This window comes from Aotus nancymaae, unplaced genomic scaffold (assembly GCF_030222135.1).
Source record: "Aotus nancymaae isolate 86718 unplaced genomic scaffold, 86718_ANA_hifiasm-v0.15.2.pri h1tg000040l, whole genome shotgun sequence".
NCBI classification, from domain to species: domain Eukaryota; kingdom Metazoa; phylum Chordata; class Mammalia; order Primates; family Aotidae; genus Aotus; species Aotus nancymaae.
In genome coordinates, this window is record NW_026988454.1 from 43300466 (window position 1) to 43325556 (window position 25091).

The 25091-nt window shown below is 36.0% G+C and overlaps 1 protein-coding gene across 6 annotated transcripts in view; it reads right to left on the reverse strand.

The window, feature by feature from the left end:
• NKAIN2 (sodium/potassium transporting ATPase interacting 2) overlaps window positions 1-25091 on the reverse strand; it is a 1034673-nt gene that overhangs the window by 702213 nt on the left and 307369 nt on the right. For 2 of the 6 annotated variants that reach the window (XR_010336618.1, XM_064360729.1), the window contains exon 2: window positions 12915-12978. The exons of the other annotated variants lie outside the window; for them this stretch is intronic. Coding sequence is in view for 1 of the 2 variants with exons in the window: in XM_064360729.1 (XP_064216799.1) it covers window positions 12915-12965 (51 nt within the window). In the remaining variant the exon portion in view is untranslated. The remainder of the gene's footprint in view (window positions 1-12914; window positions 12979-25091) is intronic. 6 annotated transcript variants of the gene reach the window in all.

Below are 25091 nucleotides of genomic sequence, written 5' to 3' on the forward strand. Positions count from 1 at the left end.
AAAACTCCCTTTAGCATTTCTTGTCAGGCTAGCTTGGTAGTGGCAAATTCTTTCAGCATCTGTCTGTGACTTTCTCTTTCATTTATGAAGCTTAGTTTTGCTGGATACAAAATTCTTGGCTTACTGGCTGCCAATTATTTTGTTTGAGAAGTCTAAAGATAGGACCCCAATCCCTCTGGATTGTAGGACTTCTGCCTAGAAATCTGCTGCTAATCTGATAGGTTTTCTTTTATAGGTTTCCTGATGCTTTTGCCTCACAGTTCTTAAGATTCTTGCCTTCATCTTGACTTTAGATAACCTGATGTCTATAATGCCTAGGTGATAATCTTTTCACAATTAATTTCCCAGGCATTCTTTGAGCTTCTTGTATTTGGGTATCTAGATCATCACTAGCAAAACTAGGGAAGTTTTCCTCAATTATTCCCTCAAATAAGTTTACCAAATTTTTATATTTCTCTTCTTCTTTAGGGACACCAATTATTCTTAGGTTTGGGCATTTAACATAATTCCATATTTCTTGGAGGCTTTGTTCTTTTCTTCAATTGTTTTTGTTTTGTCTGATGGGATTAATTTGAAAGGCTTGCCTTCAGGCTCTAAAGTTCTTTCTTCTACCTGTTCTAGTCTGATGTCGAATCTTTTTGTGGCATTTCGTATTTCCCTAAGTGTGTCCTTTGTTTCCAAAAGTTGTGATTGTTTTTTCTTTATGAAAAACAATTTCTATTTTTCTGGAAAATTTTCTATCCACATCCTGAATTTTTTAAAAAATTTCTTTAAGTTGGTTTTCACCTTTCTGTGGTATCTTGAGTAGCTTAATAGTCTACCTTCTGAATTCTGTATCTGATAATTCAGAGATTTTTTCTTGGTTTAGATCAATGGCTGGGGAGATAGTGTGATCTTTTGGGGGTATTAAGAAACTCTGTTTTGTCATATTACCAAAATTACTTTTCTGGTTCTCATTTGAGTAGACTATTTCTTCAAACTGTTCTTGAATTTATTTTTAATTGAACTATATTTTTTAATTTAAATTTCTTTTATTCCTCCGCTTAAGGATCAGACTTTATGGCTTATTTTAGCCAAATTTGATTATTGATGCTTATAGGGGTGAAGACTCTAGGAGCTCCTTAGTTATAGAGTCTTTGTGTGCTGATTTTCCCTGATGCTGGTTGTAGCAGTTATATTCTTGATGTGCAGTTAAGTTCACTGTCTCCTATGGAGTTGTAATGACTGGGATCTCTTGAAACTTATCGTGTTCTCTCATGGTGTATACTTTATTGAATTTTTTTCCTGGTGTTTCATTTACTGAGTTGATGATCTGGGCTTCAAGCCAGTAGGGAATGTATTCCTGGGTAGGCACTAAGGTACCCACCTGTGGCTAAGGCAGGTAGGTAGATGTAATACCCAACAGTGGGCCAAGGTCCCAGTCTTGAGGAGGGTGGCTGCAGAGTTCTCAATTAGATGTGCTGAGGTTATATCAGAGTGAAGAGTGGGAGCTACTTCAGCTCCACTTGTCAGGTCAGCAGGAAAGCCATTTACCTCACAGCCTCATTTCTGTCCTAGTGTTTCAGTTATTCAGCTCAGGCACCTCTTTTCATCTATAGGACTGCTGATGTTCCAAGTAGGGAGGAACTGTGACTCTGCCTCCCATGCAGGCTGGAATCTGGAGGGTGTACTTCCAGTCACCCTGAATTGTTCTAGGAAGGCTGTCTATAGGTATCTCCATGGTGCTCTCCTGTGAGGCAAGCCCAAACTGTGTCTGTAGTGGAGTGCCTTGGGGGTAACAAGTACCCCTTCTCCAAGGCCCTTCATGATCACAGAAGTTAGCCTGTTGGGGCAGAGGTGCAGACTTTTCCTACTATACCCCGCACTGCAATTGTGTTTCTGTTGTGAGAAATTACTCACCAACAGAAAGACCTGGAACTTGAGGCCCACTGTTCAGATTCTTCTGTCCCATGGGTGATACTTTGATGTGGTGTGCTCTCTTCCTTCCCCTAGGGATGGGGTTCCCTGAGAGCCAGACTGCAGTGACTATTACTGCTCTTCCAGGTCTAGCCACCCAGTGGGGCTACCAGGCTCTGGGTTGGTGCCAGAGAATGTCTGCAAAGAGTCTTGTGATGGAACCAGTCTTCAGGTCTCCTAGCTGTGGGTACCAACACCTGCTCTGGTGGAGGTGCCTGGGGGTGAGGTAGATTCTATGAGAATCTTTAGTTATAGCTAGGTTTATTATGTTGGCCTTCCCAAATGTTGGTTATGCTAGCAATGAAGTTTTCACATGGACAAACTCAGGACCTCCAGTTAGCCAGGATGTTGCAGGCAGTGGTATTAACTATTGTTTTCTGCTTGGGAAAAATAACACTGGGAGCAGTGTTATTCTGTCATGAGTTGCTGTAATGGCCTGAGTTGGTTGACTTCCAGCCGTGAGGCAGTGCTTTCAAGAGAGCACCAGCTGTGGTATTAGCAGTGGGATTTGAGGTTGCCCCAAGTTGGCCAGGAGTAGTACGCTTGTTTCTCAGGTGATGGACAGAGCCATAAAGCTCCCAAGAGTTTATGTCTTTTGTGTTCAGCTACTAGGACAGGTAGAGAAATACTGTTAGGTTTGGGCAGGGTCAGGTGGGTCTGAGCTCCTCTCCTTGGATAGGGCTTATTGTAGTCACTGTGGGGGATGGGGTATGGTTCTCAGGCCAAAGAGTTTATGTTCCAAAGGGGATTATGGCTGCCTCTGCTGTGCAGTATAGTTCACCAAAGAAGCGGGGGATAGCTGGTATTGAAAGGTGTCACCCAGCTGTCATTCACTTGGCAAGGTCAATCTTGCTCTTGCAGTGTCCCATGAACAGTGCTGAGTTAGAATCAGGCAGCCTGCAGGCTGAACTCACACCTGCTCCAGGCCATAAGCTTCCCCACTGAGAAAGCAAGCATGGCTTTCAGGCCACTCCTCTTCCCCAACTCTGCCATCTGCTCACAATGGCAGTGACACCTGTGCTCATATCTGCAGCAGTTCCTGTTCATTCCCAAGATTCTGCTCAAGGAAGTTTGTGTCCATAAAATTCACCTGGAAGCTTCTTTTACCCTGTAAGCCCTTCCTAATTCCTCTGGTTGCCTACCCCAAGGAGCCCTGTGAGATACAGTCAGGGATGGCTTCCCTGGACTGAAGCTGGAGACTGGGAGTACCTACAAGCCTCTTTCCACTGCTGCTACTATTTTTATATTTCACACAGCTCCCTAAACCCATTCCAGTTGTAGGTAAGGTTAAATCTTTCTGTGATCTGGATTTTCAGATTCCCCAGGGGAGATGTGTGTTTGGAGGCAGGTTTTCCCCTTCTCACACTTAAGAGAACTCAGTTTTTTTTTTTTTTTTTTTGCATGTCTCACTGATTTTGCAGTAGCATGGCATTTCTTACAAAGGATCTGAATTGTTTTGGTATTCCTGGCATAGCCCTGTGGTGGTTCTCCAAACAAAGTTCACAGTGTAAATTTCTACACATTGCTCTGTCTTGCCAAGTGGGAGATGCATGTTAACCCTGCCTCCTATTCACCATCTTCTCCTGGTGAACCAGATCCCATTTAAAAACCCATAAAAATATAAAAATTAGCTGGGAAAGTCCTAACTACTCAGGAGGCTGAGACAGGAGGATCACTTGAACCCTGGAAGCAGAGGTTGCAGTGAGCCAAGATCATGCCACTGCACTCCAGTTTAGGTAACAGAGCAAGACTTTCTTAAAAAAAAAAAAATGCAACAACAGCAACAACAACAAAAAGAACCCAATTCTGATAAATTTCTTGTGAAGAGTAAAGGAATTCTGATTTATAACTTTAAGATAGTCTAAAAATTCTGGAAATTAATAGCTAGCAGTTCTTTGTAGGTCTTCATTAGTATCGATTGTCTTCAGCAAAATTAAATAGGACCTGGACAGAAAGCAGGCCAAGACAGGACTGCTCAGTGCTGGAGTGCACATGTCCCTTGTTGCTACCTCAACAAGCAGTTTGGCTTTGTGTTTTGCTACCATGGGAATTTTCCTTACTTTACAGCCAAGATGGGTTTCCCTATCTCCATTTTCTGTCCATCATTACCTGGAACACTTAAGTCATTTTCTAACTCTCTAGGAAATTACTTTATTCATTTTTATGTAAACACAATTATTTTCTTTAAAAATATCATCCTAAAAGATAGGTGATTACTGCTGTCAAACAGTAATACAAACAAAGTAAAAATGAGCATGAAGATTGATCTTACATATTAGACTTACACACTAAAGACAAACATTTTACAAAAAAAGAATAAAAAATAGGGGCAAACATTAAATTAATTTACCATACCTATATGATATAGTAATGCATTAAGAGAATTCCTATTTACAAATGCACAGAAATACAGTAGGAGAAAAAGAGCAAATACACAATTATTTTAATATCTAGTACAGATGAGGAATATTTTAATCAAATGTCATAGTAGTTAATAAAATGAAAAACATTAATTTGGGGCAAATGTTATAACGGTTTTCATAGAGGAGGTTTTTGAGACACAATAGGAATTATTGATAGTCTTTTCAGATGAGGTAAATATACAGCCACTATGTTTCAGATGAAAAGAACATTATCAAGGTCGCAGTTCAGAACATGATTTTTTGGTTCATACCCTGTGGAGAAGATCTCTGGTGCTTTTGTTGACCAAAATACCACCCCATATGCCTGGGTAATGGAATCCAAATTCTACCTTGGGTAGCCACCTTTCCACATTTTCCCTCTAGGAACTACTCCCTTATCCTAACCCCAGCTACCCTAGAGGGGTGAGCATGAGACTAAATCTGAGCCCACTAGAATTAATCATGGAATCTTACTAGCTATATTGGAAAACCGCAATGCTCTTTTCACTTAGATTGCAGAAACTAAAAATCATGTAAGCCTGAAGCTGACAAAACTATCATCACTATCATATTGTACATGAGATAATGTACATGACAAAAAGTAAAAAAAAAAATTTCTCTTCAGGGCCAGGTGCAGTGGCTCATGCCTATAATCCTAGTACTTTGGGAGGCCAAGGTGGGGGATCACCTGAGGTAAGGAGTTCGTGATCAGCCTGGCTAATATGGTAAAGCCCTGTTTCTACTAAAAATACAAAAAAATTAGCAGGGCATTGTGGCACATGCCTGTAATCCCAGCTACACGCAAGGCTGAGGCAGGAGAATCTCTTGAACTCAGGAGGTGGAGGCTACAGTGAGCCGAGTGAAACGAGATTGTACTCCTGCTTGGGCAACAAAAGCGAAACTCCGTCTTAAAAAAAAAATGTGCTTCAGAAGGAAAAACGAAATGAGGAGTGACAATACCTTAATGCTGTTTGCTGTTGTCCTAATTCTGGAGTAGCAAACTAAAAAATCTTCAACTGAGGGTGGTGATAGAAATGTGTAGAAGAGTATCTGTGAAACATTGACGTGCTTTGTAAAAAATGAAGACATTCCAATCATAGCCATTTGCACTTCACTTTTTCGGATATTACTGTGGTCTCAATAGCTTTGTGGGCAGATCTGTCCTGATGGGCACCTGCTGGAACCCTCAGCATGAATCTGAAAGGGTGATCTACATCTGGGCTTTCAGTTATATAAACCAATTATCTTTCTCTTTTCCTTTACTTTTCTTGCTTCTTTCCCTTTCTTCTTCCCTTTCCCCTCCTTCTTTCCTGTATTATTTTTAGTTGGATTTTCAACTCTTGACCAAAAGATATTATTTCTACAACATGTAAAAATGAAAATAATGATGAAAGGTTACGTCTTTCAGTGACAGAATCTGAAACGTATTGACAATTCTATTTTAAAGTCAATTAGCCTGGCAGTAGACTTGCAAGGTAGAGTACAGGGTCACACAGTGTGACCCCAGACAGGAAAGCAGTATTAGTGTCACCGGGAGACTTACTAGATACTCAAATTTCTAGGCATCACCCTGAGCCTCCTGTATCAGAAACAACCACCTGTATTCCATATGATTCTTGCACACACCAGAGTTTCATTGGTGCTTGTTTAGGAGGGTGGTGGGATGATGATCAGAAACATATTCAGACACTCACACATTAAGTGAGTCTGCGCTATTTAGTGGCAGTGGTAAGGGAGAAAAATATAACATCTCAAGAAGAAAGATTGACATATTTTATAGATAAAGGAACATAGTAATAACATACATGAATAAATGTATGAACGTCAGCAGGAAAGAAGAGCAAGATTAACTTAGAATTTAACGAAGGAGAGACACAGTTGTGTAAGCTCTGTGAATATACTAACTAGGTTTAAATGACAACTTTACTATTTCCTTCCTATGCTAAACCTCTCTCTACTCCAGTTCTCTCATTACTATAATGGGGAAAATATGAATGCTTAATCCTTGTGATTATTATGGAAATTCAGTGAGTTAATATTAAGGGTACATATAAAGTTCCTAGATTAGGCCAGGTACATGACACACCCAATAAATATTAAATAGAGGTTAGCACTGTAATTGCTCTATCAAATTTAGTAGCTCATAACTACACATGACTAGATTTAAATGTAAATAAAGTAAAATTAAATGTTTTACTCCTCAGTAGGACTAACTGAATTTCAAGTACTCAATAGCCATCTATATTATAGAACATTTTCATCACCAGAAAATCTCTATCACATAGCAATGCAGTTGCGAGATTTCTAAGGACAGTGTCAGGTGTCCTTAGGTGAGGTGATGATCTAGTTTGTTAGGAGAAAAAGGACTGTCAGGTCTCCTAACTGCGATCACACAAAATAGCAAACATCAGCCGGATGCAGTGGCTCATGCCTGTAATCCCAGCACTTTGGGAGGCTGAGGTGGGTAGATCACCTGAGGTCAGGAGTTCGAGACCAGCCTGGCCAACATGGTGAAATCCCATCTCTACAAAAAGTACACGAAAATTAGCCGGGCGTGGTGGCTCTTGCTTGTAATAACAGATATTTGAGAGGCTGAGGCAGGAGAATCACTTGAACTCAGGAGGTGGAGGTTGCAGTGAGCCGAGATCAGGCCACTGCATGCCAGGGTGACAGTGAGAATTCGTCTCAAAAAAAAAAAAAAAAAAGGAAACAGCAATCATTGACCTCCTCACTCTCCTGATGGGGTCTTCTATCTCCTTTTGATACTTTGAAGCCAAAGTGGGCTGAACTGTAAACTGAACCTGAGTGTGAGCCTGCTCACAGTGACAGCCTCCTTTGCTGACCAGACCTGTCCCTCCTGCGTCTCACTTATTGAGTGAGTATAAGTTGGAATGTGCCCAGGCTTCTCCCCAGTGCTAACCAAACCATCTGCCTCAAAGCCCTCAATGTGTTTTTCCCTCCATCCTAAAATATGGCCTGTGAACTCAGTTTGGAAGATTCTAAGTATAAAAACAAAGAAGACATGAATCTCAGTGTATTCTATTATCCAGTCTCAGTTCTGAAAACACAAAATTAACCAGTATTTCCATGTGACTATTCTACTGTCATCTCTAATTCAACCTCAAAATCAAGGCCATCATGAAACGGGTTCCTAGGATCCTTCCCAATGATCTCTCTTTCCGAACAATTTCGTGAAGCCTTTCTACTAGTCAGGCTTCCTCTCTGAACCCTGACTCTACCAGCTCATTTGTACATCTGCACACAGGCACATGTTGTGTTCTTTTGCCTGGGACAGCTGCTTTAATTTCCTCTCCACATATCAAAATCATTCCATCCTAAAATGCACAGCTCAAGTCTTATCTGGAAGCCATTTCTGAAAGTTCTTACATCAGTGATGCCCTAATGTAAGTCTATAACACATAATTCAGAACTTATTTATGTAACATTTTCTTATCTATATATCATATTATTCTAATTCAGAAACATATTATCCTTTATAGCTGCAAAACTGATCTTGATGTTTAAAAATAACTCAGGAGCAAGTCTATTGTGTTATTTTTGAGACAGGGTCTCACCCTGTCACCCAAGCTGGAGTGCAGTGACATAATCGTGGCTCACTGCAGCCTCAACTTTCTGGGCTCAAGCAGTCCTCTCACCTCAGTACCCAGAGTAGCTGGGACTACAGGCACATGCCACCATGTCCAGCTAATTTTTGTATTTTTTGTAGAGTTGGGGTTTTGCCATGTTGCCAAGGCTGGTCTCGAACTTTCGCCATGTTGCCATATCACCATGTTGCCCAGACTAAGCTCAAGTGATCCTCCTGCCTCAGCCTCCCAAAGTGCTGGGAACACAGCTGTGAACTTCTGTGCCCAGCTATTTGTCTCTCTATGATGAAGGATTGGGCAATACTGAATTGCTAAATCAGTGTCCTCCAGTAGGGATGATTGGTTCTAGTAGACATTTGGAAAAGGTGGCTTTCAATAAGAGCATGGACAATTCATCAACAGTAGATAAAGCTGCAGATAGATGTTTAAATGTGATCATGAAAGTTTGTGAAAGTCTTAAGATACCTTCGATTTTCTCAGTGAGGCAAGAACCAAGTTAGCCAAGTGAAAGGGAGGATGAAGGGAGAGATGGCAGAGATTTGAGTAATAAAGAAAAAAATGTCTTCTGTTTAAGTAGAAAATACAATGGGCTAGGAAACTGTGGCATATTTGCTACAAGGTGAGGACAAGAGGAACATGATAGAATCAGATTTTAGGTGTGACTGAAACATTTTTGGAGCTAGAGTATTAGAGAGGGGAAGATAGAAAGATAACATTGTGGATAGAAATTAGGCAATTTGAAATTGAGAATACAGACTGGTTGTAGGAAATGATCGTGGCTGGGTGCCTGAGTTAGGGTGAAGGACAGATAATTGAAGGGCAGTGCGTCAGTGAGGCCCACCCGAGAAGCCAGATAATTAGAAAGATTATCTACCACAATGTTGAAATCACCAATAATTAAAACAAGAGTAGTAATGAAGACAGTGATGATGAGCCTAGAGTGAAACACTTCAAGAATTCCAGGGGAGTGTGACCTGGAAGGGAACAAAGAAGGATGATGAGTGGCTTGTGAATGCTCCTGAGAATGTGGTGTCGCCAGGCGAGAGTAGTGAGGTGAAGTAATGTTCACAGAAGATGAAAACACAGTAGATTTTTGCCAATGATACTGTGTTTTGACAAAAACTATGCATTACACTTTAAAAACCTGTAAAATAAGACTCCTATACTTGTGTAAAAGGTTCTAGAGCTTAAAACTTCTCTTGAATTGTTAGTGCCTGCTGAAGCAAGTATAGATAACATGTGGCTTGGAAAGCAGAGGGGTATATTTCTTTATTACAAAATTTAATTAAAAGAAATGTTTTAGAATGCTGCTTTTTATTCATAATAATTGGCTATATTAAAAGGATAGCTCTGAAGGGGAATCATTTTTTTCCCTATTTAATTTTTATCAGCCCATACTTCTCCCCACCATCTCATTAGTCATTTTGACTTAACTGTGTTTGCCTTAATAAAATATGGAGCAGATAAAAGTTGATGGCTCATAAACACATATTAAAGAGTAATTTGAGATTTATAGAAGAGAATGAAGAGGAACAGAGCAATGGCCACTACAGACAATGTTTCATGCAGGTAAAATGAAATAATCCATACCCACAGTGTGCTCTCATGTGCATGTATGTTTATGCATGCAGGCTCTGAGAGAGAGAGAGAGAGAGAGAGAGAGAGAGAGAACTGACTTGTAACTGAATCCTAGAAAGCTGTTGTAAAATCCTCATAAAATAATCGAATATACTCTTGTATACATTTATTTATCAAAAGGACTTTTTTCTGCATCTTGTATAGTCATTGTTATTTAAAAATATTTAGAGTTGGCAACCCAGCAGGTAGAACATGATTCATCTATAGATGATGTTCAAATAAGTATGGCCTCCTATTTGCAAATGTCAATCAAATTAAAAATATTTTTTTGGTGACACAATGAAATTTGTGCACTTATTCAAATTCATATTTACCTAAGACTTGTTACTTGAATAAGTGCAGAAATGGACTCTATGGTATTACCTCTAGTTATAAGTATAGACAGGAAAAGATGATAGTGGCAACACTGAAAAAAACTGTACACAATGATGAAAAGTCCAGATCCATCGACCCCTTCCTCCGTAATACTTCCAAAGCAAATATCATCTGCGTATCTTGACTCAGGGGAATAATACTTACTAAATCATGTAGTGATGCATAAGAGAAACAAAGAAGAAAAAATAATACTAAGATGGGCATAATACTAAGACTTATTTATTTTTAATTCTATTCTGTTATGGTTGGCAAGGTGAGAAATTATCCCATATGTAGAAATGAATAGAAGACATCTTTCAAAATTCACACTTTTATCTTGTTTAACACTTTTCTCCTCTTCTACTGTGCAAAGAATTAGGCTGAATGATTAACATTTGTAAAAAAAAAAAAAAAAAGTAGCTATATTAAACCACAGGACTATTATTCATAATAAATAATAGATTTGTTATTTTGAAATTCTAGATACTTTATATGATTCAAGTTCCCATTAACAATTTCCCATTAATCCTGTGTTGTAGCTGAAAGAGCAATAATTTATATACCGTTCATAAATGACATTAAAAATAGGTGATTTACTGAGGTAACTACTGAAAATCAAAAAAAGACAATGAAGCTGCATATGTGATAGACAGTTGCAGGTGCTATAAAATTTCTCTGTCGCAATTATAAATAAAAATAAAACATTTTTTCCAGTGTAATGTTTCATATGAACCCATGCTTTTTTAAATTAGAAATTAATAAAACATGAGATTAATAGGTACCATGATTTTTTAGAAAATCAATAATTGTCAACATTTTCAGACCAAGCAAGTATGACAGCATCATAGCGGCATCATCTAGTGTGAAAGGCAGAAAGTAATGCATGTAGAAGCCTGTGATGGCTCATCCTAAAAGGCCAGTGATATTGATGAATCAGTATCCTGCATTATGATAACAACTGGACAATCCAATTAACCAAAGTTGAGTCTTAGATTTCTCTCTCTCTCTCAATGTCTCTTAACATTGATTAGGCAATCAACTTTGTTTTAAAATGCAATGGTATCTCCTTGCAGTTTTGAGTGTTTCTGAGTCATCCAACTATATATAGGAAAGGATAAAACAGGCTAATAAGAGCCCAATTCCTGTCATTTGGTAGTATATGATTCAGGAGGTCAATATTTACTTATAACATAACTAAGACCACAAAGTCATTATGAGAATTAAAATGAGAAGCTAATTTATTATATCATCATCCAATCTTAAAAACAGGTTCCAGATCATCTTTTTCATCAGTCACTAGATGATTGATACAAATCTCTGAAATGACAGTCTAAGATTCTGTTATGAATGTGCAACAAATGCACATCTGTGCAAAAACCTCTTAAGGTCCATAAAATATCTGGGACATAGTATCAGGAAAAGGAAAATCACCAAAAATCAGTGTGAAAAAAAAAATACTGTCTCTGGGAAAAACAAGAATTAGCTACTCTTTACATACTAGAATTACTTTTTGGTTCCTTTTTGGATCTCCATGGCTTTCTCTCTCACCCACATAAACGTGTTGTCCTAAGCTCCTGCCTTCTTTTCCCCTCCAGTGCTCTAGATTTCCATCCCCCTTTCAGGAGACTATTAGAGAAACCTTCCAGCAGGTAGTCAGTCAAGCATTTACTGAGCACCTATTATGTGCATAGCACCAGGTGTTTTTAAGGTTACCTTTAACATATTAATCCAATGGCTAAAGGTGGTGAATTTCCAGGTACCTCAGCAATCCAGTGAGTAACAGCTTAAATTTATACTAGGTATAATTCTGAATAACAAAGCTCAAAAAAGGAAGCTTATTTTGAAATATGATGCCTAACATTTATCAAAATACAGATTAAAATCCCAGGACAAATGATTTATACTACAGATAATTTTAACTAAATTAATTTCTAATCACTTCTTGGTCTTTTGGCTACAATCAAGTGTATTAAATTAGTTTCTAAAAATTCTATGCAATTCTCTTATTATGTTTCTTTCTTTTCTGTTTGTTGTTGTTTAACATGAATGATAAATAAAGAGAATAATAAACCATCATTCTATGGAAACTTCTTCAACAAGGGGCAAAGATTTAAAAGAGTTTTGTCAATTTGGACTATCATATTAAACTTTAAGAACCAGAGACTGATGAGAAAATGTAAATTTAAGGAAATTTCTGACAATGATTTAAAATAATGGGGAGTCACTCTTTTTTATTCAGAAATACTATGAAATTTGTCATGCTATTATCCATTGCAATTTGTACAATTTCATTTGTTATAATTTGCAGGCATCTAGGATCACCTGAGTTCATGGTAATACAGCATCACAAAATACAGTGACAGGTTAGAAATATGATAATTAGGTCTACTTTCCTCTTGTTGAGCTTTATATGTCAATAAATTTCCCTTAAAACTACAGGCTATAAAACTATCCTCTCTGAAGTCGGTCTAATAACATGGATAAATATGAGACTAAGTTGTATAAAATCAGCAATTATTTCATTGAATAAAACTATTGAATATATGCTTTCTCATCTACCCAGACTAAACATCTTGTTTTAAAGATAACATGTTAGCAATGTTCATTTTTAAATGGAAATAATTAAAAATACATATACTAAGTGATCTCAATGTTAAATGAAAAAACATATGTAAATCAAAAGAATAGACAATTCAAATTAAGTATTATAGGTAGATGTGCTATTGGGTGACTTTAAGTCATCTATTTCGTACCAACATTTTCCAAGTTGTCTTCAATTACCATACACCATTTTCAGAACCAGAAAAATATATATTATTTACATAAAATAAACCTTTTTTCCTGGATGAAAATGAAACAATCTTCAGTGAAACATGAACATTGAGGTATGGTCATGAATTCTTCAAATATATATTACCCTGTAGACACAAATGGAAAAATATTACTCTGAAAAACTCACGGTTAAGATATTTGTGGGACAATATAATAAGAGATACCTAATGATCCCCATCCATCTTCAGTACCTGTAAATACACCAGAGGGACAAATAAGGCATGATTAGAGGGTGACCCATTTAAAGGCAACCCCAACTAATTCAACAAGGCTTGGAATTTGACCCACATAATTTAGAGCTTCTAAAATAAACTTCACAGCATGCTAGAATCTTAATTTGCTTCCCAGGTCTACCAACCCTTGCCCTTTACCAACTACCTAGAAAAACTTAACTTCTCTTTCATTCTATCAACCCCTACATCTGAAAATCGTCTCAACACTGTGTCATATTTTTTCCCTTTAGTAAATTAAAAGGTTGTACCTCTTGAGGCAAAATTATGCACAAGATGGCAGGGCAAGGTGAGGAGTGATCACATGAGTTCAAAGGGAGTTTAGGCATATCTATTTCTCTACTAAGCACTGTTAAATTTCTATCAGTCTGCGGAAAAGATTTCAGAACATTATGTTTAGCTTTTATTGATCTTTTTTGGCCTGCACTTTCTTTAAATAGAGAACAGTTTAAGACTAATCAGTACCCTCTGGGACTGATAGATGAAATCTGTGCTTTAATAGAACCATGAGTATCAGTTTCTTTAGAAAACCCCTCATCAGATAGTACACTATTTTAAAATCAAAAAGCAAGAAGTTTCACGACCTCTCCCTTTTAATTCTTATAAATTGGTGAATTAGCCAGCCATATGTTCCAGCAAATACAAAATTAAATCTAGCATATACTTTTCTACTTTTATTAAAGTTTTATATTTAAGAGCTAGAGTGATTTTCAACAGGCACTTGATATTTATATATCATTAATATGGGAAGAAACAAATCCAAGATCAATCTAATTGAGATATACTTTGGAGTATATGTTTCCAACTCTTACTGCATTAAGTCATGGCAGTGAAGTCCAGCAGCTAAGAGTAAGGGTAAAGACATTAGTTGCCTTATTTGGCAGCTGTGTGACCGGCAAGTTATTAGCTTCACTCTACTTCATTTTTACCATTATGGAAGAGGGAAGAGAATCCACTTTATAGAATTTTTGTGAAGATTAAATAAGATAATCTAGCTAAGTGCTCAACTGTTGCCTCTAAGTATTCAACAAATCTTACCTATATTACTCTTGATATTATTATTGTCCAGTAATGTTATAAAGTAGGTTCAATTATCAGGTAATTGGTGGATACTATTCGCAACAAATGTATCTGGGATGCTTATATTAAAATTACAAGATCTATGAGGATTTTAATAGCATTGTTTCCAAACCATGTTCCATGGGAAAAATGTGGTCAATAGCTAAGTGACCATGATGTATAGGGCATTAAAATAAAAATTTAAATACTGTATTTTCTAGAATGAGTTTGAGATCGCTGTATAGTGCATTCTTATCTTGGAAACTGAAACTGTTCATTAATATATTAAAAGATAATGAGAGGCCCACAGAAGACATCTGGTTTCTTTGCTTCCTTAAGCATGCCTAAACTTACCTAACTAGAGAATTCCTTTATCACAGAGCTACTATTAACCTCCTGACTTATGTTACTCTGCAATCCTCACAAGAGCCACATAACAGAAAAAAATGAAGCAGACCAGGTATACAAAAGAAAAAGAAAAGATATATACATGGAACCAAGAAGGATTTTTGTTTCTTCTGGACACTACTAAAGCAACACAGCAGGACAAGCTGGGTTGTGAATGCTAGCAGAGCCCAGTCTGAGCTCCAGGGTGACAGGTGTCCGGTAGCAGCTGTGCACACTGGAGGCCACATGCCTTGCTCACATGGACTGTTTTCATTCAATGCAGCAGTTCTAAGGCAGCCAGATCTTCTACTTGTTTTTCTTTTCCCTAAAATCTATTTTTTTCATATAAAGTTACCATATTTTTTTTCTCATTTGCATCGCAGCTGCTTATACAGTCCATGTTTCACAGGACAAAGCAAACACATCTATGAGTTGGATACAGTCCTGTATGCAACAGTTTGGGAGTTCTGGCATATTCTTTAGGGCCCAAACTATGATCTATTAATTCATATGAATCATTCATCTAATGGCTAAACATTTTGCCTCACAGCAAACCTGTGAGGAATAAATTATTATGTCCAATTTCCTGATAAGGAGATTTAGTTAAAGATAGGTGAGAAAACTTGCTCATGTTCACAGATCTGGTAGGTGGGTGATCATTTCCAGGTGCACATGATTTATTATACTTTCCATGAGTCACATATGAACATATATTTGTTCTGTAGAATGCAGAATTTTGGGGTGAGGGGGAAATGTTCCCCAATTAATTACACTCATTCATCCTTCTTGAATCAGAGGTAAGGTAGCTCTGGTAAATTCTTTACTTTTTAAATGAAGATATCAACCACGTTCTGGTTGGGGAGCTATATCATATGGTACCCTTAAATGGTAATATAATGTCTTTCAGGTCTTTAATTTCAGAGTTATACTTGAATGTCTAATCTTTGCTTTCAAGTATTTATTAAAAATTTGTTCTGAGATGTTACAGACTAGATGAATCTCTAATGTGAATAAAATCCTATTTCCCTAGATCAGATTTGGCAAATGACAGCCTGTGAACCAAATCTGGCTCACTATTTGTTTAAAGTTTTACTGGTACCTCCATCCACTTACGCTTTATCTATGGCTGCTTTCATGCTACAAAGGCAGAATTAAGAGGTTGAGATGGATAACATATGACCTTCAAAACCAAAATATTTACTCTGGCCTATACAGGATGACTTTGCCAGTTTACTGCTCTATATATTCTAAGTTTTTATCCCAGGAACAAAATGACATGATTATAGCCCTCTGTCCTCAGAGATTGCTGTTTTCAGATGATCACTGTTTTATAAAAGTGCTTTTTACTGAGTTTTCATGTTGCTGTCATCTCTGGGCTTATATTAAATGTAGACAATAAGAAAATGCCTACAATAATTTTTATTGTACTCACTGGAGAGGGTATCATTGAGGATGCTGTTAACTTCATCACAGTGCTCTCTATGAGAACTGAAATGCAGATTTTTTGTTTCCTCCTGAGGTATTAGTTAGTATTAATAGCATGACCACTTCAATTCTTGTAATCGTTTGTTTTCTCTTCATTTACAAGTGAAAAAAATTATTTAAAGATAATACTTGCAATCTTCCCATTTACATTGCAGAGCATCCCTTTCTACTTTCTAAATTTACCTTTGGCTTCATTTGAGTTTCCTAGTGTTGTTTCCTTTTTATTCTGATTTTAAAATTCATTTTATCTTATTGCAATGTGTGCATATTTTTAGCCATACCTCATCTTTTTAAATTAAGATTGGATATAAATAAATGAGAGTATCAGTTATAAAGAAAAAGACCTGATAGAAAAGATATTTGAACTCCTGCCCCTGACAGCATCATGCCTTATCCCCAGGGCTCAGTTTAAACCTCTAGAATACAAGAATGAAAGAAAATACTCTGACATCACAAAGACCTCAGTTGAAAAAATCTGCAGCTAACTACAGGGCTGTATCTTGAGGACAGAGAAAACCACATACACTTAGTCTAGCTAGAATACGTCCTAAGGTATGACCATCTTGTCCTGATAGTTTTAAGAACTTTTACTTAGAGATCAAATGAGATTTAGGATGGAGTAGACACCTTAATGGTAGCTTTATATGGCGATACAAAATAAAGTAAAAGAGGGAATGATGCCAATATGGAATTATACTGATGCAACTAAAATTAGAATAGAGTAGAACACAGGCAGATGATTAGGTCAGCTTTCCGTCTCATTGCATATAAATATATATATGTGTGTGTGTGTGTGTGTGTGTGTGTGTGTCTCACTGCATATACATATATATATGTGTCTCATTGCATATACATATATATGTATTCTATACATATATGTGTGTGTGTCTGTGTGTGTGTGTGTGTCTCACTGCATATACATATATATATGTGTCTCATTGCATATACATATATATGTATTCTATACATATATGTGTGTGTGTCTGTGTGTGTGTGTGTGTGTGTGTGTGTGTGCGCGCTGACCATTTTGCCAAGCTGATTGCTTCCTGGACAATCAAAAATATTGAGATAGATGTTATCAAATGCCTCAAATAGATCATTTAGGAGGGAAGGCTTTGCCTTTTGCTTAGATATAGGTAACTGGGTACCACTGAAGTTCATCTGTGATCCTGTGGTATGCAAATACAACATTAATTTTTCTCTTGGACCGCCCCAGAGAATTTTTCTATGAAATAAGGTTTTCTATCTTAGCCAAAATTGAATTCACTTCAAATCTGCTCTTGAAAAAAAATGAAATTGATTCATCCCACCTTTATGTCTCATGACTTTGATGGTGGGAAGGCAAATAATGAGAAAGGTTAATAATTCAAAGTAAAAAAGCATTTTATAGCTAATTACTTTAAGAAATAAGCAAAACTTTGTATCAGTCCTGTATTCTCCTGTACATGGTTCCAAAATGATCTGTACTAAATGCCTTCACTACTTGGCTTTCTATGAAAGTGTATATCTATGGCCTAGTGTTTTTCTTAAATTATTTTTTTCTGCATCATTCATAAACATGAATTAAATAAGATTACATATTATCTAGATCTTTACCACTTTCCTTACTCTAATCTTTAAACATGATTATATAATGGCTATGGTTACATGTAGCTGGCATTCAATAATTAGAAAACCATCAAGCTTGCAAGTTACCAGATGTTTGATGTTAGAAATAGCTGCTCCATAGCACTTTCCTGAAGTGCCACTTCTTTGTTCTCCACTAAATTTACTTAAGGTTCAAGTCCCTCTTTCTGGAAGATATTCACATAAAACAAAACCAATGTTCTTTCAGCAGTATTATTGCAACCAAGTTTTTAGGATCCTTCGTAAGAAAATCTGCATCAAAGTTAAAGCATCTTGAATTCAAGATGCTTTTAAATGATAAAGAATTATTACAGTAAAGTTACAATGCACTGTCACGTTAATCAACATTACACAAACATCTTAGAAGCATACTGTTCCCTTGATAGCCTAATCTGACTTCAAGGAGGAGCTCTTAACAAATAAAGATAGAATGCACTGACAAAATTCACCCATAAACCAGAAGGTACTAGGGTATGAGGTACTTTACAACACAGCCAAAAGAACAACTTAGTGCAAACTGCTGAAGGTACCTCAGGTGGAGTAATTAGGATATATGGTATCTCTAACATATTCTTTATATAGCCTTAATTTTGTTACTAATAGTCAAAAGAAATGGCATCAGTGCAGCAAATGAAGAATAACATTTTATCTGAAAAACTGATATTAACCCAATAAGAATTTTGTTACTGATCTCTAAGAGCTGAACATGCTTTGAAAAGTTATTCAGGGGAAGCATTAGCAATCTTCTAACTATAATACAAATATAATATTTTGTATAAAAAGTAATTTGATATTAGTAAGAAGTCTGTTTTCAAAAATATATTTTTGTGGATTTGGAGTATTTGAAAGATACATAGCACACAAAGACACCAACATTGAATAATACAAAGTATTGAATAAAACAGAAAGTTGAGGAGCTTTAGTTTTTAGTTGCTGCATATCACTAATATATACCAACACCCTTTTTTATATTTTAATATTTCTGAAATCAGAATGAGTTTTAAAAGTGAAGGCATATCATAATTATGATTGCAGTGTGCCACAAAAAATAATGGTATATGGTATAATTGATGGTGTTTTAGAATTCATAAAATTTGATAAGTCTTCACCATAAAGTTAACTCATTTACTGATTTTCAAATTTTTTTAAGAATTACATTGATGATGAAGCAGTGCTATCAATCACTAAAATATAAAAATTCTTAAATCTACCAAGAAGGGGTAGCTCTACATTTTCCTGTCACTACTGCTCAGAGAGGAATATAAAAGCCCACTCATTTATTTTTCCTTAATTTCTTTTTTTCCCTCAAGGGAAATATTTGAAATTATCTGTCTGATAACACTATTGCCATGTGATAAGGCTTGAACTTCACTCATAATCCTATTCTCTCTTCCTTTGACATGCTCTATATAGAATATGTGAAGGTGCATGGCATTTAAGGTGTGGCTGACCTATGCTCCTAAAGAGAAGCAGCCTTTCTTACTTTGGTTGCTAAAATTATTTAATACAGATAAGGATTAACCATGTTTTTGGTAAGTCCTTTTTGAAAAAATTTATTGGAAATCATTATTAAGAATCTAATAGGCAAAGCTTTACTAAATTCACAGTCGACTAAATCCATTAAATTCTATAAATATAGCCTAATGTTAAATAATTACTTCCCTGATACATTTAATATATTACACCTAAATACAAAACTTTCTTTCATTTTATTAAATGACATGTTGACAGATTTAGCCTATTATTCTTGCTTGTCAAATACACACACACACACACACACACATTTACACACACACATTTTTAAAAAGCTTTTCCAATTGCCTATCACTTGTTCCAACATGCTTCCAACAAACTGACCTTTCTGTCCTTGAACTTCTTCTTCCTGTGATCGTGTCCCTGTCTAATAGAGCCACTGTCTCAATGATCATTCTATAGACCTTTACATGACTAATAACTAGAACTGAATATAATTATAGCTTTGAGCATCCCACCCTCTGACCACAACCTTTTGTTCCCTAAGAATGTAGTAAGAATCCTCCCTTTAGGTAACATCAGGAACAGTTAATCACTATTTCTCAATTGAAAGCTCTCCTTTCTCAGGCTTCTGAGTGTCACATTCTCATGTTTCCTCTGTCCTCTCTGGCTACTTCATCTGGAAATCTTTTCCTGGTTTCTTTTAACGTGCCCAATTATGGAGGAGTCCAGGGCTTTGTTCTCAGCTCTTTTCTACTTACAATTCCTCCCTTAGTGATCTCACCAAATCTCGTGGCTTTACTGTCATCTATATCCTGATGATCTTCAAATAGATACTTCCCTGAGCTAAAAACTCATATAGCCAACTTGCTACTTGACATCTCTACTTGAACTTATCTAATAGGAATATCAAATTAACATGCCTAATACTGAATTTTTTATATTCCTTTCCCTGTCCCCACCTGCTTATATTTCAGTCATCCCATTTCTGTTAATGGACAATACTACTTTTTAGTTGATAAGGCCAAATGTCCCTAGTGCCATTCTTTTTACTGCTCTTTCCCTAGAAACAACATCCAATCATCATAAACCTATTCAATGTCCATAAAAATATATCCAGAAAATGCTAATTAAGACCCTATTAAAATTTTACTCTACACATAGTACTATTCCTGAAATTAAAAAGGCTGATAACACAATATGTTAGCTAGAATACAGAGAAACTAGAAATCTCATATACTGCTAGTCAGAGTGAAAATAAAACATTTTGAAAAACTGTAAGATACATTACAATGTTAAATACATGCCTACTCTATATGCCAACAATAATATATTTGTTGGTATTTACCCAAGAGATATAAAAACATATGCCTACAAAACTAATCACACAAGAATGTAGCACAGTGATGTCAGCAAGACAACAGAATAGGAATTCCTGGACACTTCTTCTTCATACAAGCATACCAATTCAGCCACAACTGATGGAAGAATTCCCTGTGTGGGAAATCAGAAACAAATCGAAAGGTTCCTGCACCCTTGGAGGATGCAAACCCAGACTCACTAGTGCTGGTAGAGAGTATGAAACACCCTCTCACCGAGACCCTTCTCCCAGTGTGGTTCCCTAAGATCAGAAAGAGATGCCCAAGCTCCTGGTTTCACTCAGGAGAGGTAAGGGCTTGGATCACATGTTCAATGTCCTAGCACTTCCAAGGAGGTGGGGTAGGTGGTAAGGGGTGGGAGGCTGGTGGGCAGAGAACTGGCCTTTGTCTTGTTAGTCTTGAAGTTCTGATGGGCACAGCATAATCTAGACACCTGAAGAATGTAGGCAACATCTTAGGTTGGTATATGCCATTGATCCTCCCCACTGCTCAGCACAGAGTGAGCAAGCAAAAAGAATCCCAATTCTCAACTTTCCTTTTGGAAGGGAAAGAATTGATCTGTTTGTCCAATGTTACAATATCTCAGGGCTTTGGAAACAACTAGCTTCTGCTTTGTGAGTCCTGAAGCTCTGATGTATATGGCACAATCTAGCCACCTGAGGAAAAATAGAAACAGTAGGTTATAGATACCAGAGCTTCAGTTCATCACAGAGTAAGCTGACAAAAGCCTTCCCCTTGTGTGTGAGGAAAAGAGTTGATAGAGGCCACTAGAATCCCTGGGTAGATTGATTGGTGGGAGCCTTCTGTACTGTTCAAGTCAGTAAAGATTGACAAAGGTGTCTGCTTCATCTAATGTGTGGATACCAACAGAGAGGGTCAAGGAAAATAAAAAATCAGACTAAGATGCTCCAAACAAAGCAGCAAGATAAATCTTCAGAAATCAACACTAATTAAATGGTTAACCTGACAATGAATTAAAAATAACTTTCAAAAGGTTGCTTGCTGAGGTAAAGAGCCTAATGTATGTACAATGTAAGAATTTCAACAAAAAAAGAGAAAATATTAAAAAGTACTAAACCAAAATCATGAAGGTGAAGAATGTAAGTGACCTGAAAAATGCACTAAAGGGGTTCAGCAACAGACTAGATCAAGCAGAAGGAAGGATTAGCGAACTGGAATAGAAGTCACTGGAAATAACTCAGAAGAACAAAAAGAAAAAAAAAAATAGAATAAAATGTAAAGAAAGCTTAGGAAATTTATGGGATACCAGCAAGTAGACCAATAAACAAATTATGGTAATCTCTGAATGATAATAGAGAAAAACAATCAGAAAGCTTATTCAAAGAAATAATTGTTGAAGCCTTCTCAAATCTGGGAAGTTAATGAACATCCATATCCAAGAGCCCAAAGAACATCAGTATGATAAATTCAAAGAAATCCACACTCAGACACATTTTAATCAAATTATCAAAAGTCAAAGACAAACAGGATTTTGAATTCATCTCATATTCATGAGACTGTGAGTAAGCTTATCAACAGAAACCATGTAGGGCAGAAGAGGTAATATATTCAAAGTGCTGAAGGAAAAAACTGCCATCAAATAATACTCCACCTGGCAAAAACTGTTCTTCAAAAATGAGAGATAAAGACTTTTCCAGACAAAATAAATTGAGGGAGATCATCACTACTGGACCTGGCTTACAAGAAATTTTAAAGGGTATTCTTAAGTCAAAATGAAGAGACATTAAACAGCCACATGAAAGCATAAGAAAGTATAAAACTGCTTGAGGAAAGTAAATATATGAACAAATATAAAATTTGTATTATTGTATTGGTGGTGGGTAAAACACATTTAATTCTAGCATAAAAGTTAAAAGAAAAAATTATTTTGAAAACTATAACTGAAGATACAAACACAATTATGAAAATAATAACAAAGTATGTTGTGGGGAAGAAGTTAAATTGTAAGTTTTTGTATGCAATTAAACTTAAATTATCAGCATAGACTGTTGTAAGATATTTTATGTAAGTACTAAGGTAACCACACACACATACAAGTCTGTAAAAACTAATCAAAGCATAACAATAAAAACCAGCAAAACCCAAAGTAAAACAAGAAAGGAAGACATACAAAAGTACTATAAGAATAATAAGAAACAACAAAATGGCAATAGCAAATCCTTTCCTATCAATAATTACTTTAAATGGATTAAATTCTCTAATCAAAAGACGCAGAGTGATGGAATGGATTAAAAAAAGAATAAGAAACTTACTTTAGATTTAAGGATGACACACACAGGCTGAAAGTGAATGGGATAGAAAATGATATTCCATGTGTTAATAAATCATAACCAAAAAGAGTAGTGGTACATCACACAAGGACCATTAAGTCAAAAACTATTACAGAAGACAAAGAAAAATCTTTTATAATGATAAAAGGGTCAATGCATCAAGAAGATAGAGCAATGATAACCATATATGTGCACTCAACATCACAGCACCTCAATACAGAAAGCAAACATTGACAGAATTGAAAGGAGAAATAGACCACAATACAATAATAGCAGGAGACTTCACACCTCATTTTTAATAATGGACACAACATCCAGACAGATCAATAAGAAAGCAGATAATCTGAATAACATTAAAGAAAAAATGGACCTGACATTTACAGAGCATTCTACCAAACAGGAGCAGAATACACTCTTTTCAAACAGACATGCGTCTTTCTCCAGAGTATTACATATGTTAGATCACATAAGAGACTAGTATAAAAAATCATACTCTAACAAATTACATAATCTAGAATAAATGAACACATTGCTAGAGACACACATATCAAAACTATTTCATAAAGAAATACAATCAGTAATCAAATACCTCTCAAAAAGTAAAAGTCCAGGATAAGATGACTTCACTAGTAAATTCTTCTGAACATTTAAAATAAGAAATCGAAAATGAGGAAACTGGGTATATACCCAAAGGAAAATAAATCACTGTATCAAAAATATGCATACACTTGCATGTTCATCTCAGCACTATTCGCAAAAGCAAAGACATGGACTCAACCTAGGTGCCCATTCATGGTGGGCTGGATAAAGAAAATGTATTACATAAACACCATGGAATATTATGCGGCCATGAAATCATGTCTTTTCCAGCAACATGGATGCAGATGGAGGCCATTATCCTAAGCAAATTAATCCAGGAACAGAAAACCAAAAACCGCATGTTCTTACTTATAAGTGGGAGCTACACATTGAGTACACTTGGATATAAATATGGAAACAACAGATACCGGGGACTATTCAAGGGGGGAAGAGGGAGATGTGGGGTGAAAAACTATCTATTGGTTATTATGCTCACTACATGGAGTCATCTGTACCTCAAACCTCAGCATCATACAATATATCCATATAAAAAATCCATACATGCACCCATGAATCTAAAATAAAAGTTGAAATTATTTTTAAAAAGAAAAGAGGAAAAAAAAGCAACAACCATTTAATCAAGTACACAATTTTTCCCTATTTTGAGAATATGTTAAATTTTGTTAAATACTTTTTCTGTGTCTACTGAAATGATCAGAGGGTTTTTGTCCCTTCTGTTAATGTGATGCATCATTTATTGATTTGTCTATGTCAAATTATCTTTACATCCCTGGGATAAATTCCACTTGATCATAGTAAAATATTGTTTCAATGTGCTGTTGGGAAAAAAAAATGAGGGAACACTTAGAAACTCAATTTTTGAGGTCAGCAATTATCCTGATATCAAAGCCAGATAAAGAAACCACAAGAAAAGAAAACTACACGCCAATATCTATGATGGATATAGATGTAAAAATTCTCATAAAATACTAGCAAATGGAATCTGACAGTCAATTAAGGAGAGCATAGATAATTATTATGTGGAATTTATTCCTGTGATGTAAGGATGGTTCAACATGCTCAAATGAATTAACGTGATACAGAAAATCAACAGAATAAAGGCAGAAAATCACAGGATCATCTCAATAGATGCACAAAAAGCATCTGGCAAAATTCAACACCTTCTATTATAAAAACTGTCAAAAATGAGAAGTAAAAGAAATTACCTCAATATAATAAGAGTGATATATGAAAAGTCCACAACTAATATCAGACTTAACAAAAGTTTGTCTCTGCAATCAGGAATGAGGCAAAAATACCACTTTCACCGCTTCTTCCAGAAAATTACTAGAAGTTCTATCCAGAGCAATTATGCCAGAAAAAGAAACGGATGACATGAAAAACAGAAAGAAGTAAAATTTTCCAATTGCATTTTACATGATCATATATATGTATACATATATATACATACATGTTCTTATACATGGACAACACTAAAGTTGTCTATAGACATATAGACACATGATCTTAGACATATAGACACATGAGCTTAACACTAGAGACTCCATAAAAGCACTGTTAGAACAAATAAATTCATTTAGTAAAGTTACAGGATACAAAATGAACCTGCAAAAGTCAGCTTCATTTCTATGTACTAGTGAAAAACTATCTGAAAACATTAGGCAGAGTGTCATTTACAGTAGTAACATAAGGAATAAAATATATAAGAATTAACTAAGGAGGTAAAAGACTTGTCTTATTTTAAAAAAGACAGCAAACAGAAAGACATCCAACA